The 20,444-nt window shown below is 36.2% G+C and overlaps 1 protein-coding gene across 1 annotated transcript in view; it reads left to right on the forward strand.

The window, feature by feature from the left end:
* Positions 1–20,444, forward strand: part of SEMA3A (semaphorin 3A) — a 172,180-nt gene that overhangs the window by 132,862 nt on the left and 18,874 nt on the right. Inside the window, exons 7-13 of the mRNA XM_069035440.1 lie at positions 1,206–1,348; positions 2,465–2,579; positions 2,677–2,746; positions 3,786–3,930; positions 9,682–9,901; positions 14,984–15,075; positions 17,776–17,817. Of these exons, the coding sequence (XP_068891541.1) occupies positions 1,206–1,348; positions 2,465–2,579; positions 2,677–2,746; positions 3,786–3,930; positions 9,682–9,901; positions 14,984–15,075; positions 17,776–17,817 (827 nt within the window). The remainder of the gene's footprint in view (positions 1–1,205; positions 1,349–2,464; positions 2,580–2,676; positions 2,747–3,785; positions 3,931–9,681; positions 9,902–14,983; positions 15,076–17,775; positions 17,818–20,444) is intronic.

Raw genomic sequence — 20,444 nt, forward strand, 5'->3', positions numbered from 1 at the left:
CTATGTGCATATATACAAATATATTAAAATACGTTGCTTAAAAACACTGCCATCCTTAATAAGGCAATGAGTTGCACAGGCCAGCTACTGCAAACTGGCAAAACATAGCAAAGTTCATTCTTTCCATGACTATATAGCAATAAACATACACTGAAAAGATGTTACTACAGACACTAAAATAGCTTGCAATTTCATATAGGAACAGGACTCTGAGTAGTTAAATATAGTTCACAGTTAATTATCCCAGCAGGATGTAGAATGGTTATAAAACAGATTGGTAAATCTGTTGGATATGCCTTCTTTTTCCAAATATAGTGAAAGATACCAGCTGAAGTATCTCTGTAAAATACAGCGATGAGCCAGATGCACCACTGGCATGAATTTATTGATAAAATTCTATAAAATTCTCTCTCCTAAAACTTCTTTATAGCATTTTTTATATAACTGATCAGTATGTGCACATTATATGTATTTTCATTTTTTTGATGTATCTTTTTTATCACCAAAGTCGTCACTCTAATCATTAAGAAATAAAGTTTATGTATATAAAAAAAAAAATTTACGAAAATGGCAAGACAAAGTATTTCAACAACTTGAGTAGAAATTCTAAAATCTATTTCTATTCTGAAAAGAAGACAAAAATTTGGGGATTTGGCGTATCACGTGGAAGTAGTATCAATCAAAATATATTTTTCAACTTAACTTTTTTTAACAGTAATGCACTAACAATTTTCTAGGCGTAATTTTTTTTTTTAATCGCTAAAATGAGAACTTTACATTTGTCTCCATAATTGTTTCATTTTAATTGTGACTTATACAGAAAGATTATTAACCGAAGTCCAGACATCCAAAGACAAGAAAAATGTCAGTAATAAATACATGGAATTATGAAACCATGCTGTAATGTTATACATACATTTGTAAAAAGATTTCATAAACACTTAATTGCTCCAATAATGAAGTTAAGATTTGTTCATCAAATACCTGTAACAAAAACCTCTCTGTATTAAAGATAAGAGGAATGTAAATTCCTCTTATCTTTAACTTGTCACATGTTACCAGGTGATGATGTACCTAATTTAGAAATATTTGCCATGGGATGCAGTGATTGGGTTTGGGGAAGAAAAATGACAGTTTGTTTATTAAGGAAGACAAGTGATCCAGTTCATGCAGTAGTAACATGCACAATGGCGTTGTCTTCTCAGATCCCAGATTTGTCAGTGCTCACCTGATACCAGAGAGTGACAATCCAGAAGATGACAAAATCTATTTCTTCTTCCGTGAAAATGCAATTGATGGAGAGCACACTGGAAAAGCCACTCATGCCAGAATAGGGCAGATCTGCAAGGTAAGATGATGATGACTTTTTGGTGTGATACTGAATGCACTTGCAAGCAATTTTAGAAACTGTGTTTTCTTGCCTGTGAACTATTCAGTATTAACATTGGCATTGTAGTAAAGCAGGGGTCATCCCAAGAGAAAAATAGTTTGGAGATGACACACTGAAAGGAATACTATTTAATTCTTTTTTGGGGGAAGTTAACAAACTACAGTGTTTGGTTTAAAAAGTCATACATATCCTCTGAGGCTTAGAAAGTGTCTGCAAAAGAAAGTGTTTTACAGGAAATGTGATACTTCCAGGTAGGCCAAAAACATTTGAAGAATTTGCTTTTTAAATGTTAATACCTTTCCATTCCCACATTAGTGAAAACCTTTAAAACACAAGCAAAGGAAGATACAACAAAATAACTGTTTAAGGTTAGCTGTAGAAATGGGCAACCATTCCAAAGACACTTAGTGCCTGCAAGATGAATCATTTGTCCACACCGATAAATGTCCAGATGGTTTTCTGACAGACTTTCAAAAATATTTCTGCTAATGAAATTATATTAAAAAATTTGTAGCTTTGGCAACTGTGATGTTTACAGTAAAATTTTCTGTTAATTCATAAGCACAATTTCAATTTACCTCCTTGAATTCAGAGGTCACTACTTTAAAACCAATTATCCCACAAGTATGAAGTCCTTGGAGCACTTCATTTCTACATTTTGTAGCTGTACAACTGATCCCACTGTTCTGGCATTTTTATCTACTTTGTTCCCTTGCAACTTGCCTTTCTACTTTGCTGCTACCCAGTTAACCATAATAAACACCCTCAGCTTTTGCAGGACTTCTGCTCATTTATCTTTTTCCAGTCTTCTATGTGTATAAAGGTATATAAAGAGATTTGAGGTTTTTGGTTTTTAAATTATATATTAGGATGAAATATGACAAAATACAATGTAAAATAAAAATAATTCAGAGTTCATGTCTTTGCAGCATATTGCTTTTGTATGTAGAGGGTGAATTCTTCTCTCTTGTTTTCTCTAAATATCATCTTATTTACCATATTTTCTTTGTACTCTGTTGGTACTTCAAACAAAGACTGTTGCTAAATATTAATGCAAAATAATTTTGTTATTAGAATGACTTTGGAGGACACAGGAGCCTTGTTAACAAATGGACAACTTTCCTCAAAGCACGTCTGATATGTTCTGTACCAGGACCCAATGGCATTGACACACACTTTGATGAACTACGTAAGTGGCAGAAATGGCCAGAATATAGAAATGTCTTCAGGTATTATCTGTATGAATTTAACCTAATTTTCTTTTCTTTCTCCTGTTATTGTTACAGAGGATGTGTTCCTAATGAACTCAAAAGACCCTAAAAATCCAATAGTCTATGGAGTGTTTACAACTTCCAGGTACAGAGCATATCATTTTACTTGCACAGAATCTTGGGTGGCTGCTTGTTTTAAAGAGGATTCTTTGTTAAAAGTGGTTTTAAAAAACATGAAATTTCCTTAACCTTTGAACTGAGAAGTCAATGGCAGTAAGAAGTAATGAATTAGGTTTCTTTCTTATGAGCGATGTACATCATCACTCTGAAGCTGCTTTTTATAGCAGGGATTAGCATTTGTAGCCCTTTCCACACAGATTTGGAAAAAGAACACAAGAACAAATAAACTTGTTTGGGAGCAGTGTAAAATAGAAAATCTGTGGAGTGAGAAATTGGCTACTCAAGGAGATATTAGTAAAAAATATTGCTGAAATCTGGAAAGTCTAATGATCTTTCAAATGTTTTGTTATTGAATCACATATAACTGTGACTTGAATGTTTTTGTTTCATTGTCCTTTCACCAAGAACCAAATATACTCGTAGCTTTGTCCTGACAAAGGTTTGCAGTACTGGTTGTATTGCCACATTTATCTGTGAAGGAAACAAGTTTTAGTTTCTAAACAGAAAATATGTTTCTAGTGATACATCTAGGGGATGTCTAGGGATAGAGGAGGGAGATTTACAAGTCCTTACTGTCTTCTCTAAGAAGTGTCAGGGTAAGAAACAACACTGAAGTTTGCACGTGTGCTGCCCAAGTGACGGAAGAGACTGCTAAAAAAATAGAAAAATGTGAAGTGTAGGAAAGAATTGAATAGTTCTCTAGGGACAGCCTTACTGAAATTTACTCACATTTGGGCTTTGGCCTTCTGGGGACAAGATGTTTTAAATAGTGAAATAGCAGCCATCTGCTTCGGAAAATGTCTGGGAGATCGTATCAGTTTTGCTGAACTTTCACAGGAGGTGAGTGAGGATTGCTCTGAGAGCATGTCAGAGGTTTGATAATCAGCACATGCAATAAATTAGAAAGCACCAAGCTGCTATTCCCACAGCTCTACCCCTTGATTAAATCGACTGATAATTTAAAGAACCTGATTTGATTTGATTTCTTCTCCCCTCATTTTCAGTAATATCTTCAAGGGATCAGCAGTGTGTATGTACAGCATGACTGATGTGAGGAGGGTATTTCTTGGTCCCTATGCCCACCGAGATGGCCCGAACTACCAGTGGGTTCCCTACCAAGGGCGAGTGCCATATCCACGGCCAGGAACTGTAAGTACCCTAAGAAATTCAGCAATCTAAACTGGGAAGACTGTGGAAAATATTTTCACACATTACATGGTCCTTGAGCTGAGATCCAGGAAAGAAACTGACACAGATAACAAAATGGATAGAGTGGCAGAAGGGAAAACTAACAGTTCCTCCAGGTCCAGAATATACCAATTTTCTTGTAACATATGAAACTGCAATAACAACTTCGCTTGGATTTTAATTTTGGCATTCATATTAACAACTTCAAAAGAAGTTTTGGTAATGGCTGGAGAATTTTACTGAAAGTCAAGTGTTTCATAAACTATATTGCATTACCCTTTCCTTGGAATTTGTTTTTTTTCCAAATATTGGCTGAGCCATTCTTAGTGAGAATGAATGGAAAACAGAGGATTTGCCTGCCTGTTAGGAACTTTCAGTCGACATTAGGTCTAGGACAGTGAAACAGATATTTCTGCAATAGATGATAGAATGACTACAGTAGTTTCTAACTTCCACTGGGCATTTTTAAAAATGTCTGCTTTTACCTGATTCGCTGTTTCTAGTTTATAAATTACTAAAATATCAACCTATATAAGACATCCATGTTTCAACTGATATCATCATATTCTAGAAATATTTAACTGCCTCTGAAATTTCCAGTAGTCTAAGAAGATGGGACATTTATGAAACAAGCATTAATTGTATACACTGGGGCCGCTTCTTAGCTTGTATAAGTCAGCTTGGCCCATTTATGCTGTGAACTGTCATTGCAGAAGATTAAATATGTATGTGCAGATGTATACATATAAATGTATATATGTAAATAATATATATGTCTATAACATTCTTTTTAAAGTCTTCTTAAATATTAGGCACAAAAGAAAGCAGGAATAACTTTGCTTCTTTAATTCATCATATTTTCTACTTTTCTCTGGTATGTTTGAAATTGTCCTTTCCAATCTGATCTTTCAACTGATATATATGCTCAGCTAATGAAAATTGTTTCCTAAGTAAAAGAAAACAGTGGCTCCCTGACAGCTGGATTCCTCAGCACTCCTCACTCCTTCCCTGAAACTGACAGAATTTCTAGTTTTTTCCAGAGTTAAAATACAAGCTCTGCAGCATAAAAGAGGTTTCATTTCTCATCTGATGGTGAACCTTTCTTTTTTCAATTTCCACAGTTAATTCTGATATGTCAGGGGGTTGGGGGTTTTTTGAAGTTCTGTTGTTTTATGACTCGGTAGAAAATGTGAATGAGTAGATATTTTTGGTATTTCTTGTGTAGCTATTGTCATCTTCTTTTCAGTCTAACAGACTTAGTGTCCATTATTCTGTTTCTTTATATTCCTCTTTGATTCCAGTATCAATTAATCTTTGTCAACAAAACCAGATACTAGATATTATGCAGAACTATGGACAAAGAAATTTCTGTGATAGGGGCTATCACAGAAATAGACTGAGATAAAGAACTGACTACTGCACACAGGCTCTGTTGCATTCACTCTACAGAGATCAGGTGCAGTTCTACTGAGATTCTGAATGCACAATTCAAATACTTGCTCTTGAGATTGGAAGTTCTGTGTCTTGAGACACAGTTCTGGCCTCAGTTCTGCCTGGAGGTTACGTCAAGACTTCTCTTGATGTGAGATGCATATGAGAAAAGAGTGAGTTGATCAACTTCCCCGAATAAGCAGAAAAAAAAGACCAGAACCCAGCCCTTAAGTGGCAAAGTGAGCTAAGACACCAGAGCCTTTGTCAAAGTAAGGAAATGCAGTCAGATCACAGATACTTTTGTTTCTGGCTACCCTATCAGAATGAAGTTTTCCTTTACAATTTCATTGTAAAATGCTCTTATTAAGATTCACGAAGTGCAAAGATGTTCAGATTCCACCATAAGCTGTTTTCTTGCCTAAAGGCAAATGTGATCCCAAATTTTACAGGTCTGCTTAGCCTCACAGATGTAGTGCAGGAGGCTGTGCCACTGTAAATCCTGTTAGAGTGGCTGAGGCCAGCAGTTTGTCCTAGCCCAATGCCAGTGACTCTAATCCTGGGTTCTGCCAGTTTTAAAATGAGGTACATTTCTGGCTAAAAAGAAGCTTTTTGTTTATAAAGTGATAAAGATGGGTGTGTTTTCAATGGTTTGAAGATCTGTTGAGAATAAAGAAGAAAAATATTTTTGAAGTTCTTTAGATGTCAGACCTTTGGATTCCTTTTCCAAGAAATGCAGAAAGAGGTGGGAGAAAAAAACCTGATCTTCTTAGGGTGATTCATTTCCAGATTGCACTGCAGTTAAAACAGTGCTGAATTATCTCAAGAATTTAATAGGTGAGGTGCCAGTAAAATTCTTGAGCATTTGGTGACTTGCCCAGTATGAGTAAAAGAAAAGGAAAATAAATGTTTTTTTAAAAAAACAGAAAGCTTTGTAAACAATTCTACATCAGCTTCACATGTAACAAAGAAGTTGCCAGAATTTTTCCTGTAAGATCTACAGGACTTTGTTTTATTTCTTTCTTTTTCTATTTTTATTTTTCTTTTCTAAACTTTTTAACAGTGTTTGGGAGGGGAGGGAGGATTTATGTGTATATCTCGTCTTAACTGAGGTACCTCATCCTGAATTCCTATCTGCCTTTCTGTGAATTCAGAAAACCTGCAGGGCTCAGGTTTTCTCTGCTTCATGGCACCAAGAGTTATGACCAAAGCACTTTTTCTTCCTACCAAAATGTAGATACTGATTTGTTCTGTTGTATTCCCTACTAGGCCAGTTAGGGGATAATGTGGTTCCTTCCTCCTGACTGATCAAACTCCCTGGTATTACACAGTGGGGACACAAAATTGGAAGTGAATGTAAAATGCAAGAGTTCTTACACACTACTTGAACGCAAGATGAAACTCGTTTCTCCAGTTTTTTTCAGGATATTTGTATTCATGCCTATGTTTTGGCACACGAAAACCTAGTTCTTTAATATCAATGGGATTGATTTGGTTTATAAGCACAAGTTCTGATTAAGTGCCTTGTCAATTATCTTGACCTAGAATCACTAATGTCAAAAGCAGCCCTGTCATTAGCACCAAGGATAATGTCATGACAGGGCTTTCCTCCTCAGGACAGCTGTTCTGTTCTATTCTGTTCTATTCTGAGTTGAGATTCCTGTGCAGACAATTTGGACTGTGGATGGGCTAGATCTCCCCTACTGATGGTGCCCATTTTGCTCATTGAAAAGGGAGGGATTTACAGCAGTGGCAGTTTGATTTCATCCCAGTTTTCTAAAGTAGCATGAGATGGCTGTGAGCTACGGCCTAGTCCAGGTAATGCACTTCAAACTTTACATGTAAAGACACAAGGTTATAATAATTCTTTTTATTCTCAAAAAGCAAGGGATCTAAGGAGTGATCAGGGTCTCAGAATTGAGAGTCTTATTCAAACACACAGAATGATGACTCTAATTCTGGTTTTATGACTTTTCTGCGAAAAGTATATCTTGGTCCATAGCATGATAGAATATCCTGAGTTGGAAGGGAACCACAAGGGTCACTGAGTCCAACTCCTGGCTCTGAACAGAACAGCCCCAAGAATTACACCATGTGCCTGAGACCATTGTCCAAATGCATCCAGAGCTCTGGCACTCTTGGTGCTGTGACCACTTTCCTCGGGAGCCTGTTTCATATTGCTGCAAGTAAAATCCTTTGTTAGAAAATGAGCCAGAAAGTAAATATTCAAGCAGTTGAAACACAGCTGAAATTCATTTGCTTAAAAATGAAGTGAATGTTCATTTAGTATTTTTCCAGTTTGCCCAGCTGCAATTAACAATACTTAGTTCTTGTGTGGTGATTTTTATACATAGAGTACTTTGCATCTATTGTCTAATTGTTATCTAATTAATCCAAGCAATTAGTATTGAACTGTAGTTAGAATATTAATTGAGATGTAAAGCAAACTTAAAATTTAAGTGTAGTATTTGAAACACTATTTTTGAGACAGACAATGGTTTGGCCAATAATTATGAAAAGTCCATCTGATTTTCTCTTTGTAATAATTTTGTACAAAAGAACAAGAACATATAATAAGAAGAAAAAGGTTAAAAAATCTTAACAAAATAAAATAGATAGCTAACTTGCTTTCTTCTTTTTCTGCTCCACAGGCCTTAATCAAATATTCTTCTTCTCTCCATTCTTCCCTTCCATACAAACAGAATGCAGGAATTTGCTTACTAGCAAATATTCCAACAAGGGACAATTTACACTTTATATGTCCATGCTGGAAGCATCCCTTTGCTGAGTATAGCAGCTACTCCTTTTGACAACATTGATTTTTAAATTTCATTTCTGTTGAATTATTAATAATTTGGATCAAGGTGATAGCAAAGACAATTGATTTCTTCTGTTGAGCATCCTGCAAGGTCTGGATTCTTGCTTAGTAAGATCTTGTCCTCTAGGTTTTTAATTTAATTGGAAGGTATTTTATACCTGGATATAAAGGGCAAATTATCTAGGGCATTTTAACACCAGTTGTTTATATTTGGAGTTCAAATACTGCAAAATAATTATTTTCAGCTGGGATTTAATGTTTTATATGTCTTCAAGAGTTATCTGAACAGATCAGCAGTGGGGGTCACCAAGATCTTTGACAAGTATCTTTGGCCTGATGTCATGGCTTGTTTTCTTCATCCACTCAGCAATACTAATACACTACTAATGCTTATGTTAATGTTACAAATAACTGTTCATAAAATACTTACCAATTCTACAGAAGAGATCAGGGCAAATGATGGTGATTAGCCACAGTTCTTGAGTCTCCTGGTGGGGATTTGTGGTGGCTGAAAGTGGAGGAATACTTCTGTGGCTACCAACACCATGGTCTTACCTTTCCTTTTTACCCTCTGGTTTTTGCTTACAGTGGGAGAACATGAGCTAAATGTGAAAAGTAGAACCTTGTGGTTCTCACAGATGAGAGGCAAAACTGTCTGGCCCACCCCTGGGTATATACAGGGGAAAAGTGACTCTTTTCTGTCTTACCTCATGGGACCAGATTAATCCTGATAGGACACCAACTGTTCTGTCACTGTGCAGGACAGTGAGGAGTTACTGCAGGTCCTTAATGAGACTTGCCTCACCTAAGAGTTCATATGGGCAGTACGATGAGCAACACTCACAGAAGGCTTTCTTTAGAATCAGAGGGCAGAAAAAAAAAGATACATTTAAGACATGACTCACTAGATTTGATTTAGTGTAACAGGATCCACATTATCAGGACTACATGGACGACACAGGCTTGTTGAGACCAGCAGGAGTTTGAAAAGTCAGTAGAACAGGGCATTGTCCCAGGATTTAAGGATTTGATTCCTCACGTAGTAATTTGGACTTCCAGTCAACTTCTGCAGACAGTACTTCAAAACAAACATCATGGCATAATTAATTAATTTTTGTGTTGTATACATAAACCAAATACTGAATTTCTTGCCTTGTATTGAATAATTTAGATATTTCAGGATTTCTTCCTTCTGCCAATTAAAGACTAATACTAATCAGTAGTGGACTTAGAAACCTTTGCCACTGAATAGGAATAAGAAAATTGATGTATGAGGATCATTTACATTCTGTTAACCATATTGGTTTAAATCCAAAATAAATTAAAAAATAGAGACTAAGAGTGACAGAATTAACTTTTGCTGTCTGTCACAAAACACTTAGATTCCCTGACATATTTAATTATAGACTGCAGTAGATGGGATGATAAATAATAAAATGGAAAACATTTCGTTTTTTTATTTCCAGTGTCCCAGTAAAACATTTGGAGGTTTTGATTCCACCAAGGACCTTCCTGATGAAGTTATCACATTTGCCAGAAGTCACCCAGCCATGTACAACCCAGTATTCCCCATCAACAACCGTCCAATCATGATTAAAACAGACGTGGATTACCAGTTCACACAGATCGTGGTAGATCGAGTAGACGCAGAAGATGGCCAATATGACGTGATGTTCATTGGCACAGGTGAGAAGTCTTGAATCTACACTGTATGCTCCTCCAGGCTTGATGGAAACATAGACCAGATAAATTTCTTACTCTGAAAGACAGAACACTGCCTGAAGAACAGCGTAAACCCGTAAAAATTTGGGGCAGGACCCAAAACTGCATGTGGGGAGGTCTTTGTTACAAACATTCGCTGTTACAGGTTCAGGCCATGGCCTGCTTTAATTCTTTAGGAGCTTTGCCAACTGGATTAAGATCAAACCACCCTCTTTCCAACTACTGCTATTAGGGATTTTTATTAGAAATATCTTCCCTTATTAATTATAATTTAGTATTAAAATGAGGGGTTTGAGGTACCCATTTTGAAGTGCAGCGTAAGAAGTATTAATGAGAATGAGGGAAGCATCCAGGTATGGGAAATGTCTTGTGTGCCTTTCAAGTATTTCGAGTATTGCCTTAAAATGCTCAGCTCTTCAGCCAAGAGGGTGCATCATTTTACTTAAGATGAAGATATCTGGCACGAATGGAGTGTTTTCAGAAGAGCTGGTGTTCAAATAGAAACATTATATCCTTTCCAAAGCATTTGCAGAATCATTCATCTTGGGCATCTTAGAGAAATGGGAATATGCACTCAGAAAAGACATTTTTTCCAGAAAGGTAATGATGAGAAAGAGTGTCTAGAAATTAGCTGATACGCATTTTCCTAAATTCAGGGGTTTCCAAAGTGTGCTGAGTAGCAATTGGTGGATCTGTTTCTTCATTTCTGAAAGTTTTACATTAGTTGGCTGATGTTTCAGTTAATGTTGAATAAAAGTATTTTATACTTCTACTGAACATAATTGCTAGTAATTAGACATTGGCATCATGAAGCCAAACCAAATCAAACAGAAACCCTACTGCTTCTTTTCAGTGTTGGACCAAAAAAATACCTGTATGTCTGTCTTATAACAGTCCAACTTTTTGCATGCTTTAAAAACAGTTCTGGTACTCCAGACCTGGGGTTAGATTTCCAAAGCCGTAAATGTAAGGTCTCTTTCATGTTGATGCCTGAAATGTATTATGAGTAAACTGAGAGCTGGTGAAGCTTTGTGTACCAAACACAGTGCAAGCATAACAATTCAGAACATTTACTGCAGAAAACACAGCTCTGCAGGAAGGGTTAAAGCACTTCAAAGCTGTGAACTGAGTTATTACATACTAGTGCTACAGTATGTTCTTGCATAAAACATTGGAAAAGTATTTTCATATGATTTTACACAACATATATATTTTCCATCACACATTAGAGACTTCAATGTCATCCACAATTCACAGTGTTTGGTGCCTTTCAACAAGTCTTCTATGACCTGATTCAGCCCAGAAAAAAAAAACAAAAACAAACATATACAGGGTATTATGCTGAACAAACATAAGGAACTTATTTAAGTATATCTCTTGAGCAAAAGAGGTGGCATTTAACTCTCCAAAGCTTGGCCTTTGGGCAAAGAAAGATGCATTGCTTTCTCCAGGGGAAAGCAAGAAGTTCTTCCAGAGATTCACTGTACTTTCTTCAAGACTTCTGTTAGAGTAAGATGAAAAGTAAGACAGAAATTCCTGTCTGTTTCAGAAAGTGCAGGAAGATTTGCTTAAACCTGAGTTACAGCTTCTAGACAGTTACCATTGCATATACTGGTTCTTTAGTTATTATTATGTATAGCAGTTGTTATGTAAATCAGTCAAGGCAAGATCTCCCTCTAAAAGAACCTCAATGATAATTTTTAGCTCTGAGTTGGGAATTTAGGGTTTTCCTAAACCACTAATATTCAGGTGTATGATAAATACCCAGGATTCCATCCAATGCTGGTGATAGCCATGCCCACAAACGATAAGAAAAGTGTTGAAACATTGTTACTTGCACTTGCCAAAAGATATTTCATCACCAAAATCCCATCTTTCTAAGTGCAGAGTGTTATTATTTTTTGAAATACTACTTTTGTCCATAGAAACCATTTTTTTCCAACAGGAGGTCATACCTTCATGGGACAAGAGCAGGCATTACAGCACCCATGCCTGGAGCTAGAGCACAAAAAGATGCTCCATGCTCCTCTGAGCTCATGTCCTTATTTTCAGAGTAAGGAGAGGTTTTCAGGATGAGGAAAGGGTGTCTTCCGTGTGGGAGGAAAGGTAAAGAGGCAGAACCGAGGCCTTGCCTGCCTTCTACCAGAGCTGCACTGAGCCAGCTGCACAAAGTCAGAGGAATCAGAAACAGATACACAATCAGCATGTATTACTTCTTCCCAAGCAAAGAACTAACTGGGAAGCAGATTAGAGACTCTAGTCACAGTCCATTTTCCCACTTGGTGATCTGAACGTATGTCAAAGCCAGAATTATGCTCTCTGGGGTATGACTGGGTTTTTCTGTGCAGGTCTGTCCCATCAGATTAGATATATTTCTCTGTACTTTCCCATTACTGTTAGAGCAATCTGCATTATTCCCATGTGCTGCTGAACTGTAGTATATTGAAGAAATACTTTTTTTTCCTTTTCATTGAATAACTGATGATAATTGAACACAACAATTAATAGCCACCCAGTGTGGTCACATTTTCCTTTCCTGTGGGTGAAATCGAGCTGAGCAGTTTCTTTCCCACTGTGATTGCAACCAGTGTTTCACAATGAAAATAAAATCCTATCAGCATGCTTGAAAGTAATCAGAAAAAAACAGGATTTAAGATACACACTTAATACATATCCTGAGTGTCTAATGCTTGGGATCCTTTGACACAGTTAAAGTACCTCTGTCAGTAAAGCAAATTAATAACAGTAATCTTATCTTGCTAAGCAGAGCCTATTGATCCTAAAGGAGTCGCCTGATTCCGTTTGTGTGAAATTGTTTGAAATACTACTCTGTAAAACTTGATCTAGAACTCAGATAAAGCTGCACTTTGGTACCTGTGGCCTGACCAGAGTCTCCAGAGTGATTAACTCAGTGTATCCTTGACCTCAGAGGCTTTCTTGAGATCAGGCAACTGTAATTGTTGCAGGAGCCACTTAAAAGTCTGACCTTTTGTTGAAACAACATTATGGGAAACTTGTGTCTGCTCAGTGCCCACTCAGTCTGTTTTAGAAAAAATCTCCCTTTATTTCTGAGATATGGCATTTGATGGATTGTGACTGAGGACAGTCCTAGTCCAACACAGAATACAGTTGTGACATTTTGCTACACTCTTATATTTATTACATGAGAGTTCCCTGTTTTTCACTGGTAAAATGTATTTTCCTTAAAACCACAGTCATCATATTATCAGGATAATTAAGGAAATTAACTCACCAGTTAAATTACAAATATAACTACTGTTAGATTATCTGTTCTTTTGAATTACTCTGTTGTAGAAAAGTGGGATTTTTTTCTTATTATTTTAAAGTTTATATTGCATTTGTTCTGTACCATTCTCAATATTTCTTGAATTAAATATATTCAATTACTAGCAGCGACCATAATGAAAACCACTCCAAACCCATTTATCTAGTATATTTACTAGCTTAATTTCTACACATAGATGCCTAAATAAAAAGAAAGATCTGCCTTGCTTTATAGTTGCTTTAAGAAATAACTGTTGTTTTGGGTTTTTTTAAATGAATATATGAATGTGTGGCCTGTGAAAAAAACCAGTGATGTACATATTCTGAGAGGAAAAAAATTGCTTCTTTCTAAAATTCCAAAAATATGTATCTAGAAACCAACATCTGGTTAAAGGGAAGCAGATGGAAAAATGAAAAATCTCAGTTCTACGGGATATCCCAGGTTTTCTAGAATATTTAAATACAAAATCATGTAAAGAAGTTAAGTACCAGAATTTTTAATTAAATCAATATCTTTTAAGTTAGTTGCCTTGTAAAAACATTTTTAATGCATGGGATTTCTTTGTCTCAATTTTATGTGTATTTTAAATATAGAGGTAGAGAGTTGTCATCTTTTTATTCTGAAATTTCAACTAACACACAAATTATATATACTTATAAAATGTGTATACATTTGATTTTGTGCAATTGATGGTTAAATTCTTGTTTTAAGAATGTCGACCTTTATAGTAATTTGAGAATTTTATCCATTTAAAATGCCTTGTATTTTCCTAAACCATTAAAGCTGTAGGATGTGCAACTTGAAAAGTCCTCGGGGACGTAGTTATTCTACCTGTGATACATTTACATGGCACTACACTTGGCTGGTTAAAAAGAAAAGTCGCATACAGATTGTTTCCATTTCAGAGAGTCTGCAGTGATGTGTGCCAACCTAGAAATGGTTCTTTGTGTTTTTGTTGTTTCCTGGAAATTGTGTTCATAGAAACAAAGAGCTAAATCACAGATGCAGAAGCTGAATAACAGAGATGGTCTTTAGTCTCAACCACGTTCCCAAAACCAGAGGCTGTGGCTCTGGAATTGCAAGTGCTGGCCTTGTTTGTTTTAAAGCCAGTTGCAAAACTCCAAATATCTAATTTGATATAATAATAAAATGCTGGCACACACCAAAGGCACAAATTGTATACTTTTCACCCCTCAGTGAAGACCAGCATCTTGCACACAGAGAAATATAGATGCCTTAAGGGGCTTATACATCTTAGGTACTTTGTTTGACACAGGGAAGATCGCGTGTACTTAAGAGACCTAACAGCTTCATCTGTCTAACAACGTTCGTCCAGATGGTTTTATATCCGTGCTGCATCTTCACATGCATTTTAAGAAAGACAAACATCATATTCAAAATGCACAATAAAACACACCCGGGTAAATTTAGTGCATTTCCTTCCCCAGTCATGAATCTGTCATTTTATACAGTCACTCAAATAGTATTTCAGTTCTGTCTGTTCTTTAATAACTATAATAGTATGTATTTTCTTTGTTGCATTTTGATAATTGAAATACTTAAATGTCCTACTGAAATTCATTTTTTTCTGAGGTTATTTTAAATAGCAGTTATTTTGAATGAGTGCTGAGAGATACGTAGCTTCACAGTCTTTATATGTGAAATAATTACATACTACAAGAAATTCTGGCTGCTACAAAGCTGAAGTATTCATCTTAAGCACCTGAAAACTTTTTTTTTTTTTTTTTTCCCTTTTCAAGATATTGGAACAGTTCTTAAAGTGGTTTCAATTCCTAAGGAGACTTGGCACGAATTAGAGGAAGTCTTGCTGGAAGAAATGACAGTCTTTCGGGTAAGTGCAGCTAAATTTCAAGTGTCAGGTTGTGGATTTCTCTGTGGACAGCTGCAAACTCAACTTGTTGCAGTCTAGCCAAGGAATAGCCTGGCATACCCCTCTAATTAGCTTGTCATTTAGAGACCCAGACACTAGTCAAAATAAACCTTGAAACTTTCAGTGTGAGCTGGAGGTTAATGATAAAAGAAGTGGCATTCTGGGCTCTTGTTCAGTGGTTTAAAAAGTAAATTAGTATTTCTGAATCTTAGAGCTGTTGCATGCTGGAGTTAAATATCTACCTGTGCAGGTCTGAGAACAATGCCTGTCTGTTTTCTCCCACAGAGATATGCAATATACAGATTTATAATTGCATCAACCCTTAGCACTAAGCATACTGTGACTAAGAAGATACTTTAGGTAAAACAGTGATCTGCCCAGATTTCTTACGCTTAATAATGTGGGGAACAAAGTGTTTATATTTTCAAAGGTCGCTTTAGGGTCTCATTTTCATGGTTCGACACAAGACACTGTAAACACCCCGTAGCTTTTGTACTTTTTGGTGAAATCAATCTCTTTCATTTTTCCTATATGAGCCACCTAAAAAATACGGCATCCTGTAGGCACTCCTGCAAGGCAGGGCTGAGTAAACCTTTCAAACACTTCCCAGACAGAACCCAGGGATGTCTTGTGTTTTGTACACAACAACGAATCATTTACATTCCCCACTTTATTCTTTCTGTCAGTGCCGTTTTATGGCACCATTTCCCTGTCTCCAGGCTGTTGGGGGTTGATACCTGGCTGGGAGCACGAGGTTGATGTGACAGTGTGAAGATGCTGCTGGCACGCTCCAGGAGCCTCTTGTTGCGTGGTGTCACTCCAGACGTGCTGACAGGGACCGTGCCCTGGCCCTGACAGAGGGGCACAGCCACCGTATCCTCATCAAACTCCATTCCCGTCCCTTCATCTGTTTTTTTCTGAGCAGAGACAAGATAGATAAAAAGAGCTTCTTATGGGCATTCCTGCCTTTACTGGTACCACTGTTGCTCAGAAACCTCAGTTTTGAGTGCAAGATACCTGTGAACAATATGTGTCCCTGTTGTTGCAATCCGTGGGGTTTTTTAAGGACAGAAATCTAGGGAACTTTTTTTTTTATATTAAAATGAAGTAGAAACTGTGAGAAGAAAATGACACAAGTAATTTGTGTCTCCCAACATTTTTTTTTTCTTTTTTATACACACAAAAGTCATTACATGAATGCGGGGTAATTTGGCAATTGTTGATAATGTATGAATCTCTTCCCTGAAACAAGTAGAAGTGCCAAGCTAAAGGACATCAGAAAAAAAAAAAAGTGAAAGAAGGAAAAATAAATTGAATTAATTTTATTTCAGAAAAGTTTTACAAAAGTAGAATCATTAATTGCAAATTCAAATTTTGAATTTTACTTTACATGTTTATTTTTTCATTGCATGAAAGTATTTTGGTATTCTGATTTACCTGAAAGCTCATTTATCTCTTTAGACGTATTTAAGCCTTAAAGAGGGCATTAATGTACTTAAGTGGAATAAGCAGAATTTGTGTACATAAGATATGAATCTTTCAAATGTAAGTTTTCTTTAGTTGTAAAGAGTATACATGCATCCTGAACAATGTATTTTGATGCTTAAGCTATAATGTGCTGAGTACAATGCTTTTCATTTATAATTCCACAAAGCTGAAGCTCTTTCATATCTGTTACATTGATAACAAATGCCTCTTTAAACCCCATTTGTGCAATATGTCTCTGAACAGCTGAGCAAACAAATTAATGAGTTCAATTTCCATTCAAATGTTATATTTAATTGATGCTTTCTAATATAAAGTCTATTAACCTCTCTGTAAAGGCAAGTCCATGCTTACCATCCACTGACCCATATCAAATTCTCTCAGGATAAGCGATTTGAAAGCTCTACAAGTGTAAAATCTTAATAAGGACCTTATTTATGTACATAACCAAAAGTATGATGTGTGGGATAAATAACAGATTTCTAGATGGAATAAAATTCATACAGAACTGACTTGCACACTTTTTATTATGCCACTTTTAAGATGAAAATCCATCCAAGAAGCTGGATGGAAAGGTTGTAGCAGTTGACTAAATAATGGATATTCCAGAGTGCAAAGAACCTCTTACTCATTTTGGTTGCATGTTCTGAAAATGCATGTAACTTCTTTGTAAGGGAATACTGTGGCACAGTTAAAGAGATTGTATTTGGGATTAGAACTTGTTCTTATGAAGAAAATTTTACAGGAATGGGGTTTTCACCTTGATGTACTAAAATGAGTTGCTTATTTCAGTGTTATTACCTTTAATAGATAGTAGCTATGAATTTTCATATAGCCATTATTATTTTTATATTACCTGTGAACTTCTTTAAATGTAATTTTGTTATTAAGCGTAGATAGCAATTTCAAGATGTGAAACTAGTGACAAAGTGATCACAATTAAACTGTATTAATAATGGGAAGTGAACTATCTACAGTCAACATAGCAATCAAAGATGGACCCAGATACATGCATTTTTACAGCTAGAAATTATTCCACTGCAAAAGACAACAAGAAGGACTATTACTACGGAGTATCTAGTTTAATTTCAGGGTTTTCTACCTTGTGCAAATAGCATTGTAATAGCATTTTTATGTTTACAGCTCACTTTATATTTTAACTCTATTTTTCCCTAGGAACCCACTGTCATTTCAGCAATGAAGATTTCCACAAAGCAGGTACTGTGTGCACAAATGTTAAATCACTTTCAAATATTTATTGGTCTCTGTCTTCTAGAGACAGTAACTTGGCAGTCAGCAGAGACATATTAATTGCAGCAGCAGCATCCCATCCCTTTACATAAACAGCAGTAGTTTCTCAGGAAAATGTGACGTGCAACAGGGAAAGGAAAAGCCTAGTTTGTGTTACTTTCTGGTAAGGTGGAAACTAAACAAAAACTAGCCAGCTGTCTGGTGGCTCTCTAGAAAAAAAAAAAATTAAAATTCACATTGTAGAGTGTTTCCATGACAAAGAGGCTGTTCAAAAGGAGTGGCTAAACTTGGTCCCTTTTTAATGGGACTAGTTCCAGTCTCTGTAGGAATAGTCTGGTACAAAATGCAGATGGTGGAAGGATGGAAATGAGACATCCTCCTGTCTTTCTGTCCTATGCCCATTCCGTTCCCGGACGCGCGTCATTCAGCTTTAACAAAGGATCAACAGATCTGATGCAGTCCAAATTTTCCATGACCTTCTGGTTCAGTGATGTGGTTAGGATAAGGGTTCCAGACTCCAAAATTTATATTTCCTACTTTCTGTTGAGTACACTAATAGCTAATAATGCCTATAGAAAAGATATGTATTATAAAACCAGACCATAACTAAAATGAGCTGAACCTCTTGATGGATAGAGGTAAAGTTTTGTCTGACTTACAGTAAAGGTGATTCCTGCATTTCTAAGCAAATTTGTGGAGCAGTTGATGAATTATGTGGTTGTGAGAAGAACATTGGTTTGCAGTCCAGGAATGAAGTGGGTATTAGGGGCCTATCTTCTAGTTTTGCTTGGAATTAGGTGGATGGATCCCAGCCACTGTCATTTCCTGTCTCAGGAGTCTGAGACATAAAATTTAGTGTCAAATTTAATTTTTTTTTTCTTTTTCATATATGTGCTGATCTGAAGGCTGATTTGGTAAATATAAGGAACTTGTTTTCGTTTAATGTCATTGTCAGGAAAGAGGAAATTTGGTATTACTTCCAGGACTAGGTGCACTAAAAATTGTGCATGTTATAAGTAAAATTTAGTTAATTCATCTGCCTCCCTTTATACATTGCTAAACAGAAGCTGAATTCATTCTGTAATGGACAGAGCCCAATATTATATTTGAAATGCTGCATATTTAACTCTGAATTCACTGTCTTTAGGAAAGTTGTCTGAAAGCATTCATGTATTTGACAGAAATTGTCTTGGGGGGGACACTGTTCTAACAGCTTACCACCTAAACCAGCAAAAATGGCAGGACAAAGAAAAAGGTAGTATTGAATACTGGGATAGTTAAAAACAAACCTGTCAAGTTGTATATATGTTCACATCATACCAAAATGCTCTGCTTTGGATTATTTTTGTAAGTACCTTGCCTTAAAGCAGCCAATCATATTTGAAAATTGACCATGCATTTTCATACAGCTTTTTCTCCAAAGCATCTTTAGTTATTCAGGAGAGATTACAATTTTCCCTGAGTTTTCTGAAAACAAATTTACACTGCTAAAATTGTCTAAAGCTAAAAAAGAGCATAAACCACAAGTTATTCAGGCAGAGTAAAACTCATGAAAAATCAACCACCCTCAGGCTAAAAATGACAGAATCATGATACACTATGACAAGCTTTTGGCAGTATGTATGAAATAAGTATATGGCAACATGTTTCCATTTTACATTTATGATTTAAAAATACTGTAGTTCTATAACTCAAACACTTTAGTCATTGTGTTCTGATAAGCAGGGTGGTTTTCGTATAAACAGCACGATAATTCTATGCATTGTGGAAAGCCAGAGCCTGAAATGTAAATAGTAAAACCAGCATGTTCTACTGAATGCCTTAAAAATAATCACTTCATTTTGTTTTTTCACTAACAAATCGTTCATCCAATTATAAAAACATGGTACAGGGAGTTTCTCCTTATTTCTAAATGTTTTACTGCTCTGGTTGTTCAAAGCTACCTCTTTTGCCATCGTGCCAATATGTTATGTTACAAATTACTCTTCCTAAAGACCAAAATCTACAAATTCTTCAGGAGCGGAACTTAGCTTAAGTTTTAAATTATATAAAGCTCTAAAGCTCCCGTCTCTCTCTGAGTATGCTTTTGGCCCTTGAGCAAGAGTGGCTTTGAGTAAGGAAATTTAGCTTTTATGTGCAAGACTAAGCCTTAATATGTTTTTTCTCCATTCTGCTGTCTTTAACTCACAGGAATTATGTCTATATTTTTCACTGAAGCTACACATTCCTCCTGATTGTGTTCAGAGCCCTAGGCTTGTGTAACCTTATCACTTAAACAGTTTGTGCTTTGTTAGCAATAGACACAAACCTTCAGAGCATCCTTGAGCCTCTGCAACACCCTGCAGCTGCCTAAACTCCCAGTTCTGTGATGGACACGGTACCACTTGGCTTTGAGCCTGTCAGGTGAAGCTCCGTAATTTTTCCCTTGGTTTACAAACATGAAGCAGGCCACAAAGTTCAGCCTGGGTTTCAATCAAAGGTGACTTTTTGCAAAGCAACCTCTCACCTTTTTCTCAGGGTCAGATTTGTGATGCTCCATCAAAAAGCCATTGGATTTCTGGTGACATGGGGAAAGGACAAGGAGATCCTTAGCT

The sequence above is a fragment of the Aphelocoma coerulescens genome, chromosome 1A (assembly GCF_041296385.1).
Source record: "Aphelocoma coerulescens isolate FSJ_1873_10779 chromosome 1A, UR_Acoe_1.0, whole genome shotgun sequence".
In the NCBI taxonomy this organism is placed as follows: Eukaryota; Metazoa; Chordata; class Aves; order Passeriformes; family Corvidae; genus Aphelocoma; species Aphelocoma coerulescens.